General features: G+C 39.9%; 2 protein-coding genes across 7 annotated transcripts in view; one reads left to right on the top strand and one right to left on the bottom strand.

The window, feature by feature from the left end:
• Positions 1-1,141: 1,141 nt before the first annotated feature.
• dnajc3a (DnaJ (Hsp40) homolog, subfamily C, member 3a) lies at positions 1,142-13,160 on the top strand. Its single transcript, XM_051404996.1, has 12 exons — positions 1,142-1,378; positions 1,923-2,033; positions 2,119-2,243; positions 2,542-2,616; positions 4,168-4,320; positions 4,462-4,643; positions 5,185-5,304; positions 5,740-5,845; positions 5,945-6,065; positions 10,879-11,011; positions 11,465-11,613; positions 12,599-13,160. Exons 1-12 carry the CDS (start codon positions 1,282-1,284, stop codon positions 12,742-12,744), a joined length of 1,518 nt encoding a protein of 505 aa, XP_051260956.1. The 5' UTR covers positions 1,142-1,281; the 3' UTR covers positions 12,745-13,160.
• A 2,644-nt stretch (positions 13,161-15,804) lies between these two features.
• The window catches only part of uggt2 (UDP-glucose glycoprotein glucosyltransferase 2), a 35,080-nt gene continuing 25,406 nt past the window's right edge, over positions 15,805-25,478 (bottom strand). For 3 of the 6 annotated variants that reach the window (XM_051404981.1, XM_051404983.1, XM_051404985.1), the window contains 8 exons: positions 20,494-20,595; positions 20,324-20,408; positions 19,301-19,483; positions 18,965-19,125; positions 17,548-17,662; positions 17,333-17,449; positions 16,580-16,745; positions 15,805-16,404 (listed from right to left, as the gene is read on the bottom strand). In XM_051404981.1, coding sequence (XP_051260941.1) covers positions 16,379-16,404; positions 16,580-16,745; positions 17,333-17,449; positions 17,548-17,662; positions 18,965-19,125; positions 19,301-19,483; positions 20,324-20,408; positions 20,494-20,595 — 955 coding nt within the window. In that variant the 3' untranslated portion in view covers positions 15,805-16,378. Of the gene's footprint in view, positions 16,405-16,579; positions 16,746-17,332; positions 17,450-17,547; positions 17,663-18,964; positions 19,126-19,300; positions 19,484-20,323; positions 20,409-20,493; positions 20,596-25,478 lie in introns of those variants that run through there. The other 3 variants (XM_051404982.1, XM_051404984.1, XR_007885297.1) reach the window with 2 other exon arrangements.

Here is a 25,478-nt window from a genome sequence, read left to right as displayed (position 1 = left end):
GATTTTCACATCATGGTTATTCGCTTTTTGTACTGAGTCTTACGTCCATGGAACAAATTCTTATTGGATGAGGATATGAGGTTTCATGACATGGTTTTCAAATTTTATAAGCCTCTAACAAAGTCCCATTACACCGCAAAGCTTAATTTGTCCTGAGGTAACAATTAATATATTCTGGACATACGTACAGAATACACCCGATAAATATTCACTTAAATTCTACAGAAAACAGCAAACAACTAATTTACATTTCAAGATTAAATATTGTACTTTATACTCCATAACTTCAATCTACTTTGGATCATCAGGATTAAAATATTGCTTATTAAATGTCAGTAGTGGAAAGTACATTCACTCAAGCACTGTACAGTTTTAAACTACTTGCATCGACTATGCTTCACTATATTTTCACAGAAAAAATATTGTACTACTTCACTACCTTTATCTGACAGCTGATGCTATTTTTCAGATAATGATTTCAACATGTGATACATGATCAGTTTATTATATGCGCGTGGTTTTACTAAAGCTACCCAAAAGAAAAGTGGTCACAATTAGCTTCATTTCGACTAACTACAACATTATAATACTTCTTACAATGTAATGCATCAACAATGACGATCCAGTAATACAATAAGAACCCTGACAGGGACCGATCTGCTTATTTTGTTGCTACGAATTCTGTACTTTTACTTGTTTGTAAAAATTTGAATGTAGGACTTTAACTTGCAATAGAGTATCTTTTCTTTTCTTTTACTGAAGCAAATGATTTGAATACTTCTTCCACCACTGCTGAATGCTTTACGTCCTAATATACCACTCTCATAAGCAACATACTCCACAGAATACAGTGTTTATTGTGTTTATTGTATTTACAGTATTTACATTTGACACTAGAATATTAATACTTCTTCTATAATCTTGCCACAGTAACATTTTAATGACCTTTAGACCTTTTCTTTTAATAGAGTTTGAGGTAACACACACACACACACACACACACACACACACACACACACACACACACACACACACCCAGTGATGACCGCTTTATGCTGCCGTGGCTCCTCTCTGTTGAACCAACCGAGGTGGGCGGGGTTATCCAAACAATCCAGCCAATCACAGTCCCCCACGACCGGTCGCCTCTGTGCTGTGACTGGGAAAAGAGAAGCAATGCTGAGCGGCGGTCAACACATGGGAACTGTTGTGAATGAAGTGACACATTAGTTAAAATAACACCACCTGAAGTTCGTGGGACATATCGAGATAGTAGTCTGTCTGATGCTGAGTCTAACCATGGTTTCCATCGACCATGTAGCTCACAAGATACTGACTTACCTCCCGTATGTTCTTGTTTTGATTGATCTCAGATATGAAGGTAAGGAGCTCTCTGTGGCTACTTTACTAGGCAAGCTAATGATAGCTGCTGGCTTTCTTAATTAACGTTAGCAGTAACTATGAACTTTGTCCGTGGTCCAGACAGCCTGCTAGCAGTCAAAGTAACACCGTGTCGCTAATGTCAATGGTAACGTTAGCTAGCGAAGTCGATAACTGTTGGCTAACGTTAAGCTAGCTAATCAGTTAGTTTATATCTAGGCAACCCGTTTGTAGCTTATTGGTTAAAGTAGCAGCTTTGTTTGAGCCTACAGGTAACTCAACACTAACTAATATAACTAAGAACTTATTTGGTAATGTTAGCTACTCTGTAAGCTACTCTGTAAGCTAACCTCACCGTTAACTTACAACATAGTCTGACAGCTAGCTTCATGTTATCTCTTTAACTTTACTCATTTGATTTACATGCTGCCATCTGTCATTGGTCGGTAATGAATGCAAAAACAAACTGAGTACTGTGCTGTAGTTAGCAGTCTGTGGTAATATGTGAAGGATTGTGGTGAAACGGGGCTATGTATGTTTTTCAGGAGTGACATGTGGCAGGGATGGGAGTGTGGACAATCATATGGAGATGGGGAAGAAGCTGCTTGCTGCCGGACAGCTAGCTGATGCTCTCTCTCATTTCCATGCTGCTGTGGGTAGGTGAAAGACACATGCTGAGTTTAACACAAGGGAATATAATTCAATACTTGTGTAGACATGCTTTCTTTGTGCTTTTATCAGACGGAGATCCCAAGAACTACATGGCCTACTACAGGAGAGCCACAGTGTTTCTAGCAATGGGGAAGTCAAAGTCTGCACTGCCAGATTTGAGCAAAGTCATTGAACTCAAACCAGACTTCACATCTGTGAGTTGTTGTTTTATGTTTTGCATCACTTGGCCTGAAATTATTTATTTTTACACAGTTGGACACCGTTTTAAGTCATACTGCGGACTTACGCTGTAGTTATTTGTGTAACCCATTTACACAAATAACTGGAAGAAGCTGCTTCATTATGTAAAAATAGTATATGTGTAAATTATATCGTTTAAATAAGCTCCAGACGCAACTGTGCTCGGAAACCGGGCAGTTCTGTCAGCTGTGTTCAGCTTCAGTCTTTATTTGACTTATGCAAATCAAGGCCTCTCTCTTCCTCTCTTAACAGGCTCGGCTTCAGAGAGGAAATCTCCTTCTGAAGCAAGGGAAACTAGATGAGGCGGAGAGTGACTTTAAGAAGGTGGTAAGTATAGTAATGTCCTGTTTTAAACTCTATATCAACAAGACTGGGAAGAAGACACTATTTTGTCAGATAAGCAGAGTTCACCAGGAGGTGTCAGTGTTGATCTGTAGCCTGGTGTTGTAGTGAAACTATTCTCAAGCATGAAACTTTGCTTTATGTTTTATCAGTATTCCTTAAATATGGACAATAGGTGAACTTATTAACAGTCTAAATGTTGTGAAGGATATTTATATTTTTCCATGCAGTGTAGATTTATTTCAATATACTTTATAGTTATAATATGAGGTTGACAACATGGGAGGTTTTGTAATTGATGGGATGAGCGGACTTGGAAAAACTTTGAAGCAAGGAAGTTGAACAACGGATGCACATAGGACCTTAGAGGAATGGGAAAACCCTGCATCCATAAGCCATCTTTGATAATGATTAAATGAACTCTCATTTGGGCCTTCAGGGATCGTTTTTAAGGTGCTCGTTAAGGATTAAGACTGGAACTTGCTATTGCATTTTCCATTAGAATTACCATTTTACAGTTAAGTTTCACAACACTCCCAGAAGACATGAATGCCCTTGCTATATCTGCTAATAATTCTTAAACTCCATTTAAAGCTGTTGTATTCTCAGGTGAGGTAATCATGCACGCAGAAATGTAGTTCCACCTCAGCATGGGGATAGGAATGTCAGACAGTGTCACATTGTGCCAAGGGCATATGGCCGACCTGCAGCCTCATTGGTCTGTTTTGATCATTAGCTCCTTGCCTTTACAATTTCCTTCTGTTGAAGAAAATCAGTCAACTTTTGATTAGCTCTGATTATTATATGTAGGTTGAAGCTCAGTGGTAAGTCCTGTACTCCTGTTTGGCAGACTTATATGAAAGACTGCAAAGTGCAAGTTACACAGTCACTGTCTGGGAGTGTCTAAGTAATAGAAAGTTTTGTAATTATAGATAGATAGATAACTTTATTAATCCCACTCATGTGCAATGCCTCCTCCTTCAAGAGGGCAACGAGCCACATTCCCAACAGAGACAACATTGCTGGTATAATATCAAGGGATCTGGCCAGGGGTAAATGCTGTCATGCTGCTTCAGCAGTCCACAATGTTGGCCTGGCATAATGCATCACATTTATGCATTGCACTCTTTCCTAAGCTGAGCTCGCAGGAAACACTTGAAGGGTACCTAGGTCTGTTTGTAAATGATGTGTCATTAGCTGAGATTGCTCTTGTGAATATGATGACCTCTATGATGAGGATGATTATAATGTAATGTGTTTAGGGAATAGTAACTGCTACTGCTGTGATAAGCAATGTTTTTCGAGAGGCAAAGTTGGCAGAAGAACCTCTTAAGAATAAATAAGAGCTCATATTGGACTGCGTTGGTGAAGGACTGAATCAAATGTTCTTAAGCACACTGATTTTCTGGTCTCTGGACTACAATCTCTACCTCATATTGCATACTATGTCCTGGCTTTAATCTTTTTTTCCAGTTATACTGCTTTAATCATGACTATAAGTATGCATATGTAATGTGTTGCTTTGTGATGTTCCAGCTGAAGTCCAACCCCAGCGACAAAGAGGAGAGGGAGGCCCACAGTCAGCTGACAAAGTCAGATGAAATTCAGCGGCTGGTGGCTCAGGCGCGCAGCAGCTTCAACGACCAGGAGTATGTGACAGCTGCTGCCCAGCTTGACACTGTCATTGAGGTAAGATATCTACCTTGTCAGCATTGCTTAATTTTCCTGCAAGCATAATATTGTCCATATCATTATCACCGCAGGCTGTACAGAACATTTGTATAGTTACTAGTAATGCAGTTTGTAAGAGTTATTGTCCACCTGTTCCAGACTTGCGTTTGGGATGTGGCCTCTCGTGAGATGCGAGCAGAGTGTTTTATTCACATGGGAGAGATGGGGAAGGCCATCAGTGACCTTAAAGCTGCATCCAAGTTGAAGAGTGACAATACCCAGGCTTTCTACAAACTCAGCACCATCTACTATGATCTTGGAGACCATGAGATGTCCCTCAAGTAAGACCAACTTGCAAACCACTTTCTTTAAGGAAAGCTCCCATACTGTATTCTCACAGAATCAAACACAGCACTCTCATATCTCCAGTAGATCTGTCTAAATTATTTTTATACATTGACATTATCCATCTAAAGCTGTTTTTGACAGTAAACATCATGGATTGATGCTCTACTTCATATCAGTGTATGCCAATCATGAACATGGTAAAAACCACTGACTGTAATATGGCAGGCAGTAAAGGCAAGAAACATCTGGAGCACACATGCTAACTCATAAAAAGCAAAAGAGGAGCAATGATCACAAGGAGACCCTCAGCAACACTTCAGTATACGACACATAACGGGGTATCTGTTCAGCAATACAAACTATAGTGTCAAAAATGACCACATAGTTGAAATCAGTATGAGCCTCACCAAAGTGTTTTTACTGCTGGACTGTTAAGTGTGCTTGTTGTAGTTGTTTTAATCCTCTGTAATTTGGCAATATAGCATGTACATCAGGTAATATCGAAAATTCTTAGTCCTCTCCTCTGATCTGCAGTGAGGTGCGCGAGTGCCTGAAGCTTGATCCTGATCACAAGCAGTGTTACAGCCATTACAAGCAGGTCAAGAAGCTCAACAAACAGATCCACTCTGCAGAGGAACTCATGCAAGAGCAGCGGTATGTGTGTGTGTGTGTGTGTGTGTGTGTGTGTGTGTGTGTGTGTGTGTGTGTGTGTGTGTGTGTGTGTGTGTGTGTGTGTGTGTGTGTGTGTGTGTGTGTGTGTGTGTGTGTGTGTTCAGGAAATTGTATATCCCTGTAAAAATAAAATAATATCCCCTCTGAGTACCAGGGATTTCATCAGCCGTTGACTGACTGCTTTCTTACCCTCAAGCACTCAGTCGTTCTAGTCTTACAAACAGGCATGCAAATCCCATCTTAATGTGAATGGATGTCACATCATATTTGACATGTGAAGATATCATATTCACACAACTGAACCGAGCGTATAACAAGAGTGGCATGATGTTTGTGGGTGCAATGATCCATGTTGCGTTCTACTGTTTCGACAGTGTTGCAGTGTTCAACCACCTACCTCCCTCTTCCTCTTTTTAGGTATGAAGAAGCAGTGAGCAAATATGAGGCAGTGATGGTGACTGAGCCCAAAGTGCACCATTTCTCTGTCCTTGCCAAGGAGCGCATCTGCCATGGGCTAACACAGGTATGACTCCCTTACTGCTGCCATGAGATGTATTACCTCACTCTTTGACTTCATTAGACAATGCACCCAACCAGCGTGTTTATTTTGTGTCGTGACCAGGGCCAAAAGGCTAGCAGAGCTATCTCAGTGTGTAGCGAAGTCCTCCATTGGAACCCGGAGAACGTTAATGTGCTGAAGGACAGAGCTGAGGCCTATGTCCAAGAGGAACAGTATGAGGAAGGTAAGCCTGTCAGATGTAGCTGTATGTACTTAAGAGGTATTTTATATGATGGAGTCTGTTGAAAGTCCACACTCAGAACCAGGGTCATACTAAATCCAGTTATCCAATCTGTACTGGTAATTGGTTTATTTCTGTTGAGAAAGTCCATGACCACTATTGTTGAAGATGGGTGTTTCTGCTGTTTAGCCCACCCTCACTGACATAAATCCCTCTACTGGTGCTATGGCAGGAGTCTAACACAAGGGGCCCTTGTAACACTGCATAAAATACACAGTGAAATAAAGATCAATGACACAGCATACACATTACTATCTGATCATTTGTGGGAATTTGTTTGTCTACTGGAAAAGTGTGAATTTGATGTAAACATCCAAAAGAAACATTTTCAGGCATCATGCAGTCACAAAGGGGGCTCACATCCAATTAAATTCTGCCTCATTGAACACAATCTTTCTGTTCATCACCAAATCCATTTTGATTTTGAATTTAAATAAGCACAATAAATACTAAATGTAGATAAATACAGCAAGGGTGTCCTATCTAATTTGGTTAAAGCGTTTAACTACTATGTCTAAAGCTTGAAATACACGTCATCTGTTAGAGCGCTTATCACATACAGTATAATTAGAATTAGGTGTAGAGCACAGTGTGTTCACGGTAAGTATAGCCTGTGAGATATAGAGCGGCCGCACACTGCTGGCTGGAATTATGCAGAATTGTTTATCAAGCCTAAAGCCATTCTTCAGTAGCAGTGCCAAAACACGCACACGCACACACACACGCACACGCAACACACACACACACACACACACACACACACACGCACAGCACTTACTGTCTCCATGAAGCCTTTGCTGGCTGAGGGGGGATTAGGCTGAAACAACGGTCTCCCCTATCTGTTGTCAAATCGCAGAAAGTCCAGTGATGGCAGATGGTGAAATCCCCAGGAATAGTCTGTCTCCCAGCCATCATTTCACCTGTCACCTGATGTTCTGCTACCACCGTGCAAACAACCAATGGATATTTTTGTCAAAATCCCTGCCTACATTTTATGTTTATCTGTCAATTAAGTTTGAAATTTAGTGTAAACTATCCCACAGATCTCTGACTCAGATTTAAATTATTATTGTATTGTATTGTATATATTGTATATAAAAACAAACGTAAAATGTATAATCCAATACACATAAATTACCCTGAAAGATCAAGTAATGGTAGTGTAGCATGTGAATTAGAGGAGCTGCCTGCCTCTAAGGGTATCCAGAGATCAAGTCCTTTGAATTTTAAATAAATGTTTTATACCATAAATATTAAAGAATACTTAAAGAAGCATCATGCAAAAGAATAGGACAAAGTTGAATAAGTAAGAAGAAAACCTAGTAATAGTTTTTGTTTGTTGAAAATACTGACAATCCCAGAGTAGTCATTGTTGCTTTAAAAAGAAAAAGAAAAGTAAGACTGCTATCAGTATTGGCACATAACTTCATGTTGTGGTAACAAGGAGACAAGTACCCAAAACCAGGCCCAGAAATGTTCACATTTTCTATATTCACAATTTTCATGAAACTTTGAAACTGTGTCCATTGTGTCAGGCACCAACACTCCTATTGATTTACACTTCATAAACTCAAAAATTGTAAAGTAAATGACTCATAACAAACCAGTGTGATGCACACCTCAGTTCTGAATCTCTGTGGTTAACAGCCTGCTGTTAGTTGAAGCTTGAATCGAGGTAACGACAGTGGATCTGTTGGGTGTGACCACAGTTTGACCATGTGCGTCATTCACATTATAGACTGCAGATGGAAAAACATTTTTACCTCTTTCCTGACACAGTGCTGTGTTGGCAGTTAATCAGCTGAAAGTAAAGGTTGTCTTACAGAACAGCTGTAGATGAGACATCTTGGTAAGAATCAGACAATATTTGTTCTGTCTTGCTGCCATTATTGCTAATATACACCGATCAGCCATAACATAACACTGATTATCTTGTTATCATTGCACCAGTCAGTGGGTGGGATATATCAGGCAAGTAAACGTTTTGTCCTCAAGTTAGAAGCAGGAAAAATAGGCAGCGTGAGGATTTGAGCGACTTTGACAAGGGCCAAATTGTAATGGCTAGACGACTGGGTCAGAGCATCTCCAAAACTGCAGCTCTTGTGGGGTGTCCCCAGTCTGCAGTGGTAAGTACCTATCAAAAGTGGTCCAAGGAAGGAAAAGCGGTGAACCAGTGTAAGGGTCATGGATCAGACCATCGCTGCCCGCATTTATCAATGATCCTTGGCCCGCCAACAGACGAGCTACTGTAGCTCATACTGCTAAAAGTTAATGCTGGTTCTGATAGAAAGGTGTCAGAACTCACAGTGCATCGCAGTTTGCTGTGTATGGGGCTGCATAATATGGCTGATTGTAGGTACAAAACCTTTTTAAGTATTTGTTGGGGCAGTTTTGCCTTTAATTAGATAGTGACATGCGGGTCGTGGCTGGATATGAACATGGGACATTATGATTACATGGTACACATCTTAGACCCCCAGGCCACCATATCATCCTCCCCCAAAAAATATATTTTTGTGTCTAATAGTTAACCAGTGTGTAATGAAGTGAAACAGACGAGCAAAACATCAAAATGGCAAATTGGCACAGGCGAGGAAACGACACTGCGTAAATCGAGAAATGCCACTTTTCCAGCACAGAGCTGTGTTTTGTGCAGGTGCTGAAAATAAAGCCCTCAGGCTGACTTGTCGGATGATGACGTGCTTGAAAAAGTAAAATTTTTATCCCAAGTTGATGAAGAAAATAATTTTACATTAATTTACAAAATCATCTAAAAGCTAACATTTGGTGCTTCACAAGCACACGTTGAAATGTGATGTTTCAGTTTAGTTGTTTTTCAGTTCAGCTCATAGAAGTGTAAAAGTCAACACGCACGCAAAGAAAATAGCAGCTATAAAAAAGATAAAGGAGATGGATTAAAGCTCCACGGCAGTTTTCATTTACTTCATAGAATTTCCAAACTGCCTTAATGTTACACATAATGTCCATAATTGTGAAGAACCAACAAATATGGTTTTAATCTTTAATTTAGATGAAAAACAAGCCCCTAACATGTTATATTTAAACAAATAAAAATAAAACCTACACTAACGACCAATTAAGCCCACAATTAACATCACTGCAGGCCGGTCAGCCCCAGAGTAATAACATCACGGAGATCCTGCAACTGCGGAAGATGCTGGCTGATCTGAGGCTGTGCATGTTGTCATTAACATGGCATGAACACAACAGCATGTGGGAAGTCCAGACCTCATGTGGGCTTTTAAACTGTCAGGGCCCACGGGTGTTAAATTCACCTCAGTACACCTCACAGGGTAAACAAGCTTCAAAGCACCCAAACAGCCTGGAGCGGCTGCAACATGATCTGAAGGTGATGGGGCTTACTTAATGAATAAAGTGGTTTATTTAATAGTACAAGATCAAGCATTTTCAGAGATGGGATTACTACGACACAAGTTAAATAATACTATGTAGGTCATAATGCTTGCTATAGTGATGGAGATTTGAAAAAAGTCAACAATACCGACGATTCCGGCAACGTTATTATTATTTTTTTAAATGTAAGTTATTTTCAGCCAGGACTTTTTGTCCATATTTTTGATTGTGTCACATATCTAATACAACAGTCTCAGAAAGCCCTAACAGTTGATTCAAATGTGATCTATCTATCTATCTATCTATCTATACAAGATTCAGAGGCAGCCATGTTGAACCACCATTTTTTTTCTACAGTAGCCCAGGACGGACAAACCAAACACTGGCTTTAAATAGGGCCTCTCGCAGCCACCGTAGCTTCTCCTCCGTGCTTGGTTGAGTCAGGGGGTTTCTGTTGATTGGCAGGAAATCTTACACACTGGTCCTTTTTTTAAGTGGTGTTATTTATCTATACACAAATGTGAAATTTCAAATATAGTAGCCTATTTGTATTTTAGTCACACTAGCAGTATCGCTGTAAAGATGGCAATGTCAGTCAGTTCCGACGTTCATGGTCCCTCAGGATGAATTGTGATCACTTTGGTAATCGTCTGTTTTTCTCCACTTTGTGACTAAATACTTGCTAAACTAATGAAACTCACTCCCATCAGGCTCCGCTTTAGTGCTAATGAGCAAGTATGTTAGTATGTTTGTTAGTATGCTAAACAAAGAAGGTGAGAATGGTAATCATTATACCTGCTAAACATCAGCTCATTGTCTTTGTAAATGTGTTAGCCTAAAGATCTGCTGTGTAAGTCTCACAGAGCTTCTAGCATGGCTGTCGACTCAACCGGAACAACTGGAGACAAAGAAGAAGATCAGTCTTTGGGGGAAGTGTTAAAATGTTTAAATTTAGAAATATAATGCCAATGTCTAAAATGTTATGTATATTAATCCAAACTCAGCCACCAAGTACAGCAAATGTGTGTCTTCTTTATTGTTTTTATGATTTATTGTATTAGTTTAGTGAAAATGTCGCACAATGTCGGGAAGTGGAGAATCCAGAAACGAGATAGAGACTTGTCCCACAGCAATGTCGGCGTCACAATGGCTAAATTGAGTAAATTAAGGCACAGATTTAAAAAGTATGCAATTATCGTTAGCTGATCTATGTGAATTCTTGTGCCTCTTTTGTTTGGGTCATCATCTGATTCAGTGCCTTGCTCAACCACCCTATGCCTTTTCCATGGAAGGACTGTCTTTTACTACCGTGCTTCACTTCCCATTAGCTGCTTTGGATGTGTAAGCAATACTGATTTTATCCTGCATTTGTATTTTCCAGCTATTAAGGACTATGAGACTGCAGCAAAACACAGTGAGAATGACCGTCAGATAAAAGAAGGCCTGGAGAGAGCTCAGCGACTCCTCAAACAGTCTCAGCGGAGGGATTATTATAAGATCCTTGGAGTGAAGAGGTAGGAACTGGTCACAGGTTTTTGGATATTTCTTTATATAAGTGTATTCCAGACAGGGAATTTTATAGATTCATCAGGCCAAATCAAGAATTTGGGTATTTCTTTACAAATGGGCTGATTTATAAGACTCTATTAGCATCAAGTTATTTGCGTTTGCTTTGAGATTGTGTGGAACAACCAGCTCCATAAAAGAGGCACATCATTTATCCATTTTGAACATTTTTGTGTTCAAAAGTACTATTGACCAAAACAAAATACATTTTAAGACAATGAAAACACTTTTAGCTATAGAAAGTGTGAAATATTTTTTTCTTTTTTACATCAGAGCCAATGTGGTAACCCTGACACTTGGATGGGTCTTATTATGTCCAAGCTCATGTTGAAAAGAAGGGAGGGGAAGCAGTTTTTGCCTTTTTAATGAATGTGCTGTTAATGGTCTCCCCGTTGTCACAGAACTGCCCAGAAAAAGGAGATTATCAAAGCCTACAGGAAACTGGCACAACAGTGGCATCCCGACAATTATCAGGATGCAGAGGAAAAGAAGAAGGCTGAGAAGAAGTTCATAGACATCGCTCAGGCTAAAGAGGTTCTCACTGACCCAGGTAAAGAGTGTGTGTTCTGCGAAGTCAGTGGAAAGTTGTTACTGCCAGACTCCCTGCCAGTCTCCCAGTAAATGTCAGGCCTCTGAGGAGCCACTGTGAACAGCTTACTGCTTCCCTATTTTGTCCAAGGAGCTTGAGACCTTCATTATTATACCGGGCATCATTTATATCTCAGTAAAATGTTTTTTATCCAAACCATTGTACAGAACCATACATTGTATAACATTGGTGGACCCAACAACCCTATCTATGCTAGTATCACACATCTACTATTTTGTTTGATTTGACTATATCACGTGTTTGAGTAATCAGTAGAAACTATTCACTGAGTTTTATTGACATTACTAACAACTTTCTTTCCCCTAAGACTTTGCAATTGCGCATTGTAATGATTAATGCGAAGTCATCCAACTGGTGCATTCAATTGATAAAATAATTCTACTAAAATCATCAAACCAAACTTAATTTTCTAGCATAATTTGATCAAATACAAAGTCATATGCTAAATGCCCTGTTTGTTAACTCTTGAAAGACTTCCACAAAGGCTGTCTTTTTTTAAGTATTGCCTAATGTCAAGCTGCATCACCCCAAATCAAGCTCAAAACCCTCAGCACGCCATTTCTAAATTCTACCTAAACGGAACCATCTATTACCTAATAGCTCAAAGTAAATTGATCACTGAGGAGTTTTACTTTAGTAAAGTACATCTTACTTTACTTAAGCCCTAAAAAAATAATAATTTAAAAAAAGCATAAGGGGGCGCCCGGTTAGCTCAGTCGGTAGAGCTGGCGACCCATACTCTGTAGCGGCCCGGGCTCGAATCCCCCCTCTCTCTGCCCACCCCCCCTGTCTGTCTTCAGCTGTCTCTGTCAAATAAAGGCATAAAGGCCCAAAAAAAAGCGTAAGTATGTGCAATAAGGACATATTATTTTGTTAAATTGTTCTGTACTGACATGTCATCTTTTTTTTTGTTTTTTTTCTCTAGAGAAAAGAACCAAGTTTGACCACGGGGAGGACCCCTTGGATCCGGAGAGCCAGCAGGGTCACCATCATCAGCACTTCCATGGAGGCTTCCAGGGTTTCAATCCATTTGGCTCCGGACCCTTCAATTTTAAATTCAACTTCAATTGAGGAAGCGCATATCCAGCACAGCTGGAGTGGACTTTTCCATTTTCCTCCCTATTTAAAAGGGAGATCAGTGACATAAGGAACGTCAGTGCATACAGTTATCACAAAAGTGTGGAGCAAATTGGGACTTTAATTCAGTGACCTTAATTAAAGATACATCTTTGTTGTTGAATAATACGACTTTGAATTCCGTTTGGGGAAGGTCTGTTGCTATGCTAACAAATATCTGCCGTGTGTGAAGCAGCTTTTATCTATCAACTGTAAGTGGTTAATTCTGACACTTGCATTCTTTCTGTGTATTGTACACTCTACAATTCACTTCCATTCGTAAGATTCAATTTGTACATAGGTACAGTGCTATTTTTATATGAATGGAGTTTTTCTGAACTGTAAATAAAAACCTATTTATGTACATTAAATTGAACTGAGTGGCAAGAGGACTGCTGTATGGAAAGGTTGCAGTGACTTTGTTACATTCATAGGCTGAAGCTAAAGTTTGAGGAAAGGGACTTATAATCATTACTTTTAACCTTTCTCTAATTGCTGCCATTTTCTCTGCTTTTCATCCCCATAAATGCATTTCTTATACATACTGAAATGGTTTATAGTGACACACAAATTACAGTGTAGACTTCAGTGCATGAATCACTCATCCGCTGACCACAGTATTCACAAACAGCTTTTCTAATGCAGGTTTTGTAGCAAAGATTTATTTCTTTCCACCAGACAGTAATATAAACATGTCTATTTGACACAACACAGTGAAAAATGGGTGCCCTGAGAACAGACTTCCTGCACCCATTTTTATTGACTTTTAAGACAGACAAGACTACTGTTGGCTTCAACTGAGCAGCAACACCCATCTTATTCCTGAGACAAAAACACTGGTCCATTGTGGAATTCAAATATTGAAATATTTCTCCTAAAAACTGAATACAGGGAAGCTGGATGTACATAAGATGTAAACATACTGAAATCATTTAAAATTCTATATTCAACCTATAAACTGTGACCTTCAGTGTGCAAATGAGGATTCTGCGTTCCATAACTTGGCAATAAGGAAGTCTAGCCTGGTCTGCTGAACCAAAGTGGTACCTAATATAGCCTCACGTGACTTTACAGGGACAGATAACTGTTCACTAACCCCCACCTCCCCCAAAGATACTGTTGCTATGCCTGTGAAGGCTTCCATTGTACATTTACACATTGAAATTTGCAGTAATATTTGAAACAAGTTTAAAACCTGGCTTCCCATTTCTAGCCGATGACCCTCCATTTTGTGGCTGAAATGAGAACAACTGTAGCTCGCAGATTTTAATCTGCTGTAGTCTACGCTAATGCTTTTGAAATGGTTCAAAACTGTCTCCAGCAGAGTTTTTAATGTTGCTGATTAGTTTTAAAATGAGAACCACATCAGAGATTCTTATATACACACACGATGGCTACATACATGCTAAAGCTAGTCACATGTCCCAGGCAGAAAGTCAGCATCCGGCTGAAGGTCCATGTTACAGGCTTTGGAATCAAGCAGCAGCGGGGTTGAGCTATTAAGCCCTAAGACAGTATAGTATTGTAGTAAAAGTGTGATTTAAATGATATCTTTAATAACAACCTGTGGCAAATTCAAACGCTTACTATAGAAAAAGTTATAGAGCCCTCAAAATAATGTAGTTAGCTAATATGCTAAGCTACTATTAGACCATTGCTGTTGGGGGCGGGGTTTAGCGAATTGTAAATTGTCTGTGCTGACTGATGTTCTACGGGAAATGCAGTACCTACCCCCCCGGAATCAAACATTTATGACAAACATAAAAAAAGAGGTGAAAAACAGGTGCTCTCTAATTATGAATACAGAGCTCCTAAAGAAATGGTTTCATAGCCACCAAGTTTGAGAACCGGGAACAGACTTCAGTCTGGCAATATTGTCACCCCACCCTGAATAACACGAATAGCCTAAACATTAATATGAATTAGATCAGATGATGTTGAGGCCGGATGTGTATGAGATCAGATGTCTGACAGTCCGTCACAATCAAAAGCAATAACATGATGACAAGTTGCACAGCCGGTCTCGTTGGAGACAAACAGGCTGTTCCCAAGAGTGCAAAACACACGTTAATATACCATCGGTAAGTTAAATTTGAGTTTTCACTGACGTGTAGAAGAGGACCTCTGTTACGCAAAGTGACATGAACTGTTGTTATAACTGGCACTGTAGCTGAATGAGCGACATAGACGCTGGCACCCTGCAATTTGTGTCGCCCCACTCTAGATTCAAAATAATAAAGAAATATATGAATTACATCAGATCCTATTGTAGCCTGTTTGAGATCAGATATTTGAATGTCAAAAAAACAATCCCATGATGCCTGAATTGCATAACCAGGCATGTTAGAGAAAAATATCTTAAGTGGCAATAGTTCACCAAATGTTAATTTTTTGGATCCCTGCACACGAGGCTTCCCTGTGCATTAATCTGCACCAGGACACAGCCACATGCTGGGGCTTCTGAGTAATATTTTTGGCTCATCCCCTCACTTTAAACAGTTAAACTCATTAATTAGATTAGATGTCTGTCATAATTAAACCAATTAGGCTACATCAATCTGAGTCAAACTACCAGAAAATGTAAACCAGGTGTATTTTGGAGCAGCAGCTGGAGACTTGGAGTACAGTTCAACTAACTGTGAAATAACAAATGATAATAATTGGCAATGTGTGATGCTGAAAGTGCATCATATTCTAACTTTGTACGACACATTTAACTTTACTTCAGCTTTCTGTACTCTTTACTATAGACCTTTGATCAGTAATAACTAATAAGATCTGCATGTATTGTGTTTTTTAAAACATACATCAGATACCTGTTTGATGGTGATGAAGAGAATAAAGTACCTTTATGACCCATGAAAGCCATGTTTTCGATGTAGCTCTTTGATCTTTTTTTATATAATAAATCTTAGAAGTGAAAGCTGACCTAAAATAGACACAAGTCTACGCTCCCCTCAAAAAATAAAAATGAAAGTACCAAAATTATAATGTAACAACTTTGCAGCAAGGAGAGAAATTTAAAAACAGGACTAGCTTTATGTCAGTCACAACTTTGGTTTGGGCATTTCAGTCAACGCATAGTCAAATAAAGAATACCTTAATCAATTACATTTTTGAAAACAGTTTTACATAAAAAAAAAAAAAAAACATTAAACTTTGAGATTAGATTCTCAGAGATGTGCCTTCTCCGTTTGATTCTTTGCATACATTATCAGTGCAATATATGCCAACTACTTATTCTCAAAACACACACACGTAATAGTGCTTTGACTGACCTCACCCATTTACACTCTGTGTTCACTTCATTCTCCGGTAACCACATACTAACTGAGACCTGACTGTAGTGCTGATAACGCACCACAAGTTCACAGTTGGCGGATAACACTGACATTGTGTGTTAAATTTTGTAAGACGTATTGACTGCAGAAGCAGATATGGCATCTCTGAAAATATCACATCCTTCCTTTGCTGGGGATGTAACACTCCATGGCTATGTTTAGATGGAATTGTCTGTCTTCAAGCTTCACAGGTGGCCTGCATGCAGAAGGAGCTGCCTCCTTCCTCTTCAGCATGGAGCTGGCAGACACTAAAGTTCATCACGCCGGTTGTCTACTGTGCAGAGGGGGAGGAGGGGGCCATGTTGGGAGAGAAATATGAAAATGAGCACAGTGGTGAGAGAGACAAAAATTTGGCCATGAAAAAAAGTTGATCGTAGAAGAGATAGTACAGTGATTATTTCACATATGAAATGGGCAAAGATTGAAGAATAGTGTTTTTATTTGTTCACCGTTTTTATGTTGTGAAGAAGAGGGAGTCTGTTTTTGCGCCGCCGTGTCTTCCTGTTCCTGTACCCGTCTTAGTAGCTGCTTTATCTCGTTGTCATATTCAACCCACTCAGGCACGATCCTCGCTGCAGCCGTTAGCTTGGGCTCCTTGGTCTTTGGGTTATTGCACTGCAGCAGAAAAAGCAGACAAAACACATCACTCACGCCACCAGTGCCACTTTCTCCCAACAAGTCATATTGCCATTCCCAGCACTGTCTGTGGCAGGCATTTAAACCTAATTTGATTTCCAATTCTGTTAAAAGGACATTAGCCCATGTCTTATGTCTGAATTGCCAAGTGGTGTCCTATGCCACAATGAAACAATGCTTCCTATTCCGGTCTACTGGAGCCCGTCCAGTAATTCTCTAAATTAGTTTAGGAGACTACAGGATTGCTCCTCAGTTGTCTCCTAAATGCCAAGTGCCTCATGCACATTAGTGGCTGGGAATTTGCTCCTCCTTTTCAGTATTACAGCAGCAGTTCAGTACTATAACCAACAATAGCTGAAAAAAAGTGGTGTAAAAAAGTGATGTATAAATACTTTTTTTTAATTAACAGTATGTTCAACACATCGAAGGAGGATTAAACTATAAAAAACTGTAATAAAAGGAACAATTAGATTTGATGATGAGTTATAACTCCCATGGATGCCAACTAGCTTACGCCACATACTAATTAGTCTTCCATAGTCAGATCTAATTGATCTGGGACTCACCAGGTCTATAGTCTTAGCTGTGACTTTGGAGGTGTCATCACACCACGTTTCACACCACAACCACTCCTGTGGAAGAGACTTGATGGCCACCTGGTGGATCATGTTGTTAGGAAGGTCCTAAAAATATGAATAAACAAAATATTAAAGTATAGTAGGTGCTGAGCGAACAATCTCTGCATCATATAATGCAGTGGTGTTATGTCTGAGTTCCGTACCTGGTCCAAGTTGGACAGACTGTTGGGGTCCTGGCTCAGAGCTTGGTACTGGCCTCGTAATCTGTCCCCGGCTGCAATCTTCCGAAACTTCTTTAAATCTACTACATACAGAGCGCTGGTTGAAATATAGGAGGAGAGAGAGAGAGGAGACAGACAAGACAAAGCAGGTGTGAGAAAACCATTTCCTGAAAGGGAATAACTTAATAACAATAAAATGATGACTCAATAACGATAAATACCCCAGGCACATTCAGATACAATAATTGCACCTAACATGGCATGTTCATAAACCCAATGGTATTTTTTATGTACTTACACTTATCACTTATTAGATTTAAGTGTGCCAGAGGATATTCACTACCTTATGTTGTGCATGGGCTCATTGATGCTGATCACTCACGCTCACTGCTTTTGTCCTGTTCCACAGAGCTAAGCAGCACATTGGCATCCAATCAAATCACTGTGGTTTTATAACTTTTCTTTTTTTCCCCCATCCTAATCATCCAGTGGTAAAGTGGAAAGTTCTGCTCTCTCTGTTCTTTCTGTTCAGCCACTGGCTGCCACCTGATTAGCCATCACATTGACAGAGGGAGAACTCAGTGTCGAACACCAGGCAATGAGCTGAACTTATTATTTCATACCTAGTTCTTGATTTAATATGTACTCTGGCTGTATACATATATATACGTATATAGCTACAAGAATGGCAACTATATCTGGTGGGGTCCAATCACCATGGAAACTGGGGGAAGGCAGTATTGTTGTGTGGTGCAGAATCTGATAAAAAATAATTTCACTTTTTTGACAATTCAAAACATTTGAAAAGTCTTTCTTATAGAGTCAACTTCTTCCAGATCAGTTCATTTCTATTGAGTAGGATGAGATTTTAAAACTATGTGAAAGGGAAAAGAACAACAAAAACAACTACAGCACTTCCAGCCTCTAAATAGAAGAATGCAAAAATACAGTTTATTTTCCTTCTGTCCTTTTGTATTTGGGTTTGGGAAGAACAGACAAAAAATAAATAAATCACACTCTTGCCGAACAATAAATAATTCCTCTAGATGATTTACTGAATTGAAGCTATAATGTACAGGAAAAGTGAAAGGTGTATTTTCATGATTGTAAGATATATACTGCATTGTGGTCTCTTTCAGTCTAACCCATTTCGCTCTGTTTTGCAAAGTACAGAGGCAAGTCATGAATGCCACCAACTAAATAAACTGGGTGGATAGCCTACTATTCTACCTTTCCAGAAGTGGTTACCTCAATTTTCCCTAAACATGACAATAGTGAAAGATACAAGGGAGGGGATTATATTATTATTCTAGAGTGTATATAGCTGAACATCATGGAAAAGGCACTCAAAACAGTTTGCTGCTATATTCCATTTCACAGTTTTTTTAACAAAGTATACCTGATGTGGTATTTCCTGTGTCCTAGATGTGAGGCCCAGTAGCCAGTTTTCCAGAAGCGATAGCCTTCCATCTCTCTGCGACTATCACAAAATGGTGTGTAGCCATATGGAGCACCCTCCAGGTCTAAATCCCTCAGCTCCTTCAGATCAGCCCGAACTATCTGTGAGAGAGCGAAAACATCAGGTAAGCACGGGGAGGACTGACGAGACTTGAGTGGTGTTAAAAATCTCATCCAATCTTCACACCAGTGCCAGAGCTCATACTGACGAGTCTCTTGCTTTCAGCCTCACACTTACACACAGCTCACTCCTATGTCAGTTCAATTTGATCCTTACCTGGTCGGCGTCCACAAAGATGATCTTGTCCACAGCCAAAGGGAACAGAACATCGAGGAAGAGGATCTTGTATCCCCATATAATGCGCTGCTTCTCAGTCTGCTGGTGGAGCCAACGGGGCCACTTGTACTGTACCAATTCATACTGAAAGCCATACGTCTCTGCCATGTGAGAGATGGTCTCCTAGCAGCACCAAAAACAAACAGCAGGGGTTAAATAAATAAAACGCAAGGGCACATTTTTTGAGTAACTTCACTTTTAAGAAATGTGGAAATTTCTGTTCACAATAAGGTAGAAAACAAGAGAGTACTACATATTATATGTTTGCAGGCATAAAGGTTCAATACAGACAATTATGATAAGCTGATGTGGCAACTACAGTACATCACATCGTTGAGAAGGTTTAATGGGATTCTTTGAAGAAAAAAAAATTCAGTGGAACATGTTTCATAAAATAACAAATAACATGTTGTCCAGTAGAAAGCACATCATGCTAGTTTGTATGGCCTTGCTGAAGGCCAGCCATTGATGGGCGGCTATGTTACAAGCATATAAATGCAGATAAATAAGGCTGAGTAATTATTGTAGGGATGCAGTTGGACAACTGTATTCAGATATGTTAGTACTCTTTTGGCATAAAGATGCCTGTGAGCCAAATCATAATTCATGGCTGAAGCTATCAGTGGTAAAATGTATATACAGTATAATGTAAGACATCTGGACATACTACATAAATAAATCTCTTTACACAAAAGAAGTCATTAACATAAAAAATGTTTTGCTTCACTCGCTTTAAGCTATTAATGCTATTTTTGCGACTCAACTGTGTCACAGAGGGCACTGAATGTAGATTTCACTCCATAGAAAATCTAAGATTGAACACAGACCATTACAAAGGAGAGAACTACTAACAGATATTTTCTTTGCATAGTAGAAATAAAAATTTTTAAGAACTGGGATTAAGTTATTCCGATCAAGCAGGGCAAAACATGCTTTTATGGAGTCATGAAGTGAGGGAAGTACCTTGAAAGATGGGGAGAGGTAATTCTTGAGGAACCAGAACTTGACAGGTGTTTCGGTATGCCGAAGGACGGACAACATCATTATTCTGAAACAGACAGAAGGATCAGTTAAAGAATCAGGGCTAAAAAGTGTGTGAATATAAGTGTGTTCATGAACTGACTGTTACCCACCTCAGAAAGCGCTCATAGAGATGACCCGACGCTACAGAAAAAATGTTGAGAACGTCCTCTTTCTTCTTCTCTCCATCATCCTTCTTGGAGCCACCTGTGATGCTGCAAATGGGACCATAATATATGAGTCCCTTGTGTTTTGATTGATGCATGTTTTTCATATAGTGACAGCACATCAGAACTAAGCCACTAGCCGCCATGCTTTTGTAAAGCCAGGAGTAATAACAGTCATAACAGCCAGCACAAAACACTTTCAAATAAACCATGCAACACTGTGCAGCAAACTGAGGTGTTTCACTGAAATGAAACAATAATAAAGGAAATGGAAATGTTCTAGAAAGCCATTGTTTTTGTGTGATTTTAACAGCAGTTCAGATCTACTGCATACACATGTAAAGCAGCTGTAACCACATGGCTAATAGAGAATTCATAATTCATAATATGAAGTATAGAATCAATCAAAGGATAACTAACTAACCAGAGAGGTAAGGTTAAGTTTTAAATGGGAACAGTTTTTGGTAACAGTAGATATGAAATAAACACATCAGGCACCATTTTGTGAATCAAGCTGCAGGGTGCAAAGTGCAGTAAAGTGTATTATCCATCGTGTGCAATTTTGCCACGCACTTTGTTATTTTTGTGCCACACCAGGAACAAATAGGGCATAATGTGCAAAAACTACAATGTCTGTCATACATTATAGTTGATTGTGTTAGGTTGGTTCATATCCAATTTAAACTGCTATGTGATTGCATAATTTAACCAAACCCGTTATGAATAGTCATGGCTTTGCTCTAACTGTTTCGGATACCAGTTTGCTAGACCCTTAGACCCACCCTGCTGCTGCCTTAGTAATCTGGGGTTATTGGATGGTACAGAGACAGAACTGGTGAGAATGAATCATCCTAAGGGAGTTAAGTGATAGGATGAGAGAAAACATTTAATTGTCTACATTTTTTTAATGAAATTGAATGAACTTAAGAGAACAGAAAATGGTTGCACAGAGCCCTTTTGGTCCAAACACACTGGAAGGAGACAACATGAAATGTGGTTAATTGTGCAGCCTCTCAGCCTTTCCACTGTGGTGTTCTGCAAGCAACCTAAATATGAAACTAGAGAGCAAGAAATAAAACCTCACAGCACCTTAGGAAAGAAAAACAGCCCCAACCATTACTTTACAAAAATAGTGCCGATGATTTGCTGATTACCTTTCAGACTGAATTAAACTATCAATCACATTAATGTAAGTAAGTGACCAGTTACCAAGTACACAAGCTAAAATGTTTTAATGTTGCGATACCAGCACAGAAAAATCCAAAGGACACTCTCCATACCTCTGAACGCAGCAACATACCCTAACCACTACTGAAGAGCACTGGCTCATGATGCAAGGCACATTCAGCGGACAGAAATCAGGACTTGTGCTGGAGGGTGGATGTGTCTGCAGTCAAACTGTGTGTCCTTGTCTGCAATAGACTGCTGATGAGTGAAGGAGTGTCTCTCTCTCACTCAATCACAACCACAGCCTCGGCCCCCGAGGCTTCAGGAAGACACCAGTGAGTGTGAGGGAGGTGTGAAGGGAGGGGAGGGGAGCATACTGTTTGTCTCTACATGTCCTCTAAAACCAACTCTGACACACACAAACAAGAAACTGACGGGTAAGCAAGTCACATTCAAACACAAACTCAGTGATGGCCCGGGACATTGCGTAACCTTTTATTACGATCTCTTAGTCACTTTTGGTTTGTTCCTCTGAAAACATTCAGTGCATTTCTCTCCCTAAACTCATTCTCAAACCAAAGCACCGTTCTCTCTCTAGTTGAGCAGTTGGCTTCTGGGGAGTCACCACACATCTGTAGAGTCTGGGGATACCGACTGCCTGCCATGACTAAGCCAGCCATTATGAAGGGCCTCCAGCACTACAGTGGGCCCCCCCAGATAAGCAGCTTTAGAGGGTGAGGTGAGAGCCCGTTTGGCTGACTCACTCGAGATAATCTGGACCTCTGGAATGATCAACAAAGCTCGGGGTAAATCCTGAGTAGTGGACAGTACTCACTGAACCCAACTCTTCTGTTTTTCCCCTAACTTTGTAGATTGAGCAAAATCATTCTCTAACATCTGTGTGGAGATCATCCAAATAAATAAACAACAAAATGTGTGCCAATGAGCTGACAGATAGTTGATGTATAGTACATATCTACTGTAAAACATAACTCCACGTTCTATGTGCATGCTGTTGCATGTGTAAGGCCTAACGGACAGTCTAAAACTCACACCCAAACCATCCACAAAAGTATTGTATAGAGTACAGTATATTCCAGAGGCAACATTTTAAGGAAGCAAGGAAAATTAGAACACGTCTAACAAAGAAAAACAGCTAAACTTCCTTTCATTCCTTCACCACACTGTGTTTAACACTCCTACACACACTTTATCCACATAGCACACAGCACACCATGACAGATAAAATTCTACCAGTTTCTCCACCATGGAAAGCGTTCTCATCACAACAACTTTCTACTCTGCAATTTTAATTCATCTTCTGAGCTGTGGTCTGCATATTTCTCTTTGCTTTTGACTATACTGAGCCCCCAGCACATACAAAGCCAGACAAAACTATTCATATCCTTCGAATCTCAGACAGTAAACTCCCTGCCTATTATCGGAAGTCAGTTTTGGACAAACTTTAATGTCCAAAGCCCCGTCTAACACTGTCCAAGGTCCTATGACTACTTGGGGACAGGTGGCATTTTACAGCACCTTCTACCTAAAAGCTGAATATCTCCCCAAGGTAACACAGCTGGCTGTTGATTCTCTCTCACACCCTGTGTGGCCCTGATGTTTCTGAGAGCAGCAAAAGGACATTAAAACCTTAAAGTTCATCTTCCTCCCAGCCACAGACAATGAAGAGAGTAAGATAGCTCAAAGAGAAGAAAACACAAAACAAACAAGGAGAGCATGTAAGAAAGAACAGGAAAGAAATCTAATTTCACTCAGGCTCGTTATTGCTATAGTGATTAAGCTCTCCTTAAAGATGAAAGAATTTGTAACAACTCAGTCACTTAGACTTACTGATGCTTGCTGACGCATGGATCCACCTCACTAATTCTTCAGAGGTGTTGGATCAATGCATGGCCTTCAGTCCCTCCTTTACAACAAATCCCTCAAACCACTGAGGTTACAAATGAAGTAATAGGTATAAAGACATCTTTACTTTCAAACCAATAATATTTTGTAAGAAAACTGGTCAAGGTCTACACAATCGCTTTGCTGAAATATCTGCTATTATTCTGTTCTGCTGTCTTTTCAAAATTTATTTTTCTGGGACTATCAATCAGAGTCCTGTGAAAAACCACTCTGCTCTCAAGGAGAAAAGAATTTTCTTGTAAGGGTTTAACTGTCAAACAAGCAAATATTTTTTCAACATTTTGTCTCATCTGTTTCTCAGACTAAATTGTATTTGGTGGTCTGTTCTTTCTCTCTGTCTTTTAATTAGTCATCATTTCCAAACTTAAACAGAGACCAGCTGCCTTCACGGCATGTTAAAAGGACTGAGTGGGACTGTTATGGTTGAACTCTCCAGTGCACATTTATTTAAATTGAACCAGTTGGACAGGGAACAATTGAGCACAGTATGGGATATATGGTTAGAATGTTTTGCTCAACATGATGAGCAGCTTTTAAGTCTTTTTTTTTTTTAAAGATTTATGTACCCTTGGTTTGAAAGGAGGATGAGCTGGAATCTTGCCAAAAGTAAGTACTCTCTCCAAATGCATTCAAATTTAACTTAATTTTAGATCCATACATCTCAGGCACTTAAGGAGCAGTTAAGTCTCTTGAAACCATCTTATTCAAGCCTTTATTTAATCTTTAAGTGTTATGAGTATTTTCATTACTCAAATGCAAGCATACCATGGGAAACGGTCTTAAGATTACATTCAATTATAAATCTATTCATACATCTGTCCAGCCACTTTCAGCCTCTTATCTGGTCCTGGTCACACCAGAGACAGGCTATATAGGGTAGCCAAAACATTGTTCTCCCCAACGGCACCCTAGAGCTCCTAATAGCAAATACCAAGGCCAGGAGGGATTAGTAATCCCTTCAGCTTGCTTTGGGTCTGGCCTCAGGGTGTCCAGTTGGACAGGCCTAGAATACTTCTACAGGAAGTGTCCAGGATCCAGGGTCCTGATCAGACAGCTGAACCACCGATTTAGCTTTTTTCAACATGAAGTAGCAGTGATTCTACTCTGGGCTCAGCCCATCCGTAAAAGTGAGCCCACCAAGAATAAGTTTGATCTATTTCCAAGAAAACAGACACAGTTCTAACTGCAAATAGACAAGGACTGGATGGCTAATTGCAACAGCCACACACAATATTCCTGGACATCCACACAGACACGGTCATGGACCTTGCTATACCCTTATATGACATGTAGACTGGATGAGCAAACTCCTAAGACCCCTCCAATATTGTAGAAAGAGTACAGAGCTGGTCCACTGTTCCATGATCAGGAGAGAGTCAGCGCTCCTCCTACTTAATAAAGAATTCAACAGTCAGTTTCCAGAACCCTGGCATTGTCCTTTAGCCGGCACTTAACTTCAGTAAAAAAAAAAAAAAACACTCTGGTTCACTCCCAGTCAAGCCCATTCAGGGATTACTCATATGAGCAGTGAGATCTCTCTGAGGGGAGTCCCTAAATAGCACCCTCTCCAGGGCCTCAACCAGAGACTCCAATAAGGCCAAATACTGAAAACTGCTGTTCAAAACGTAGGTAAAAAAAAGTGGTACTCATTAGTAGTCAGAAAGGGAGACAGTCCAACACCTATTCAAGAAAATGGTTCTAGGGTTTGTGCTCTGCCTGACATGAGCAAACAAAAACTATATGTTATAATATATATACACACAATATATATTGGTACTGTTCTAACCTCAGCCAGGGGAAGCTAAGGCCCCCACCTTTACCTGCCATCTGACCAGCAA

Source organism: Dicentrarchus labrax, unplaced genomic scaffold (genome assembly GCF_905237075.1).
Source record: "Dicentrarchus labrax unplaced genomic scaffold, dlabrax2021, whole genome shotgun sequence".
Classification (NCBI taxonomy): Eukaryota; Metazoa; Chordata; class Actinopteri; family Moronidae; genus Dicentrarchus; species Dicentrarchus labrax.
Note: the sequence above shows the minus strand (reverse complement) of the source record. Positions and strands in the feature narration are given on the sequence as shown.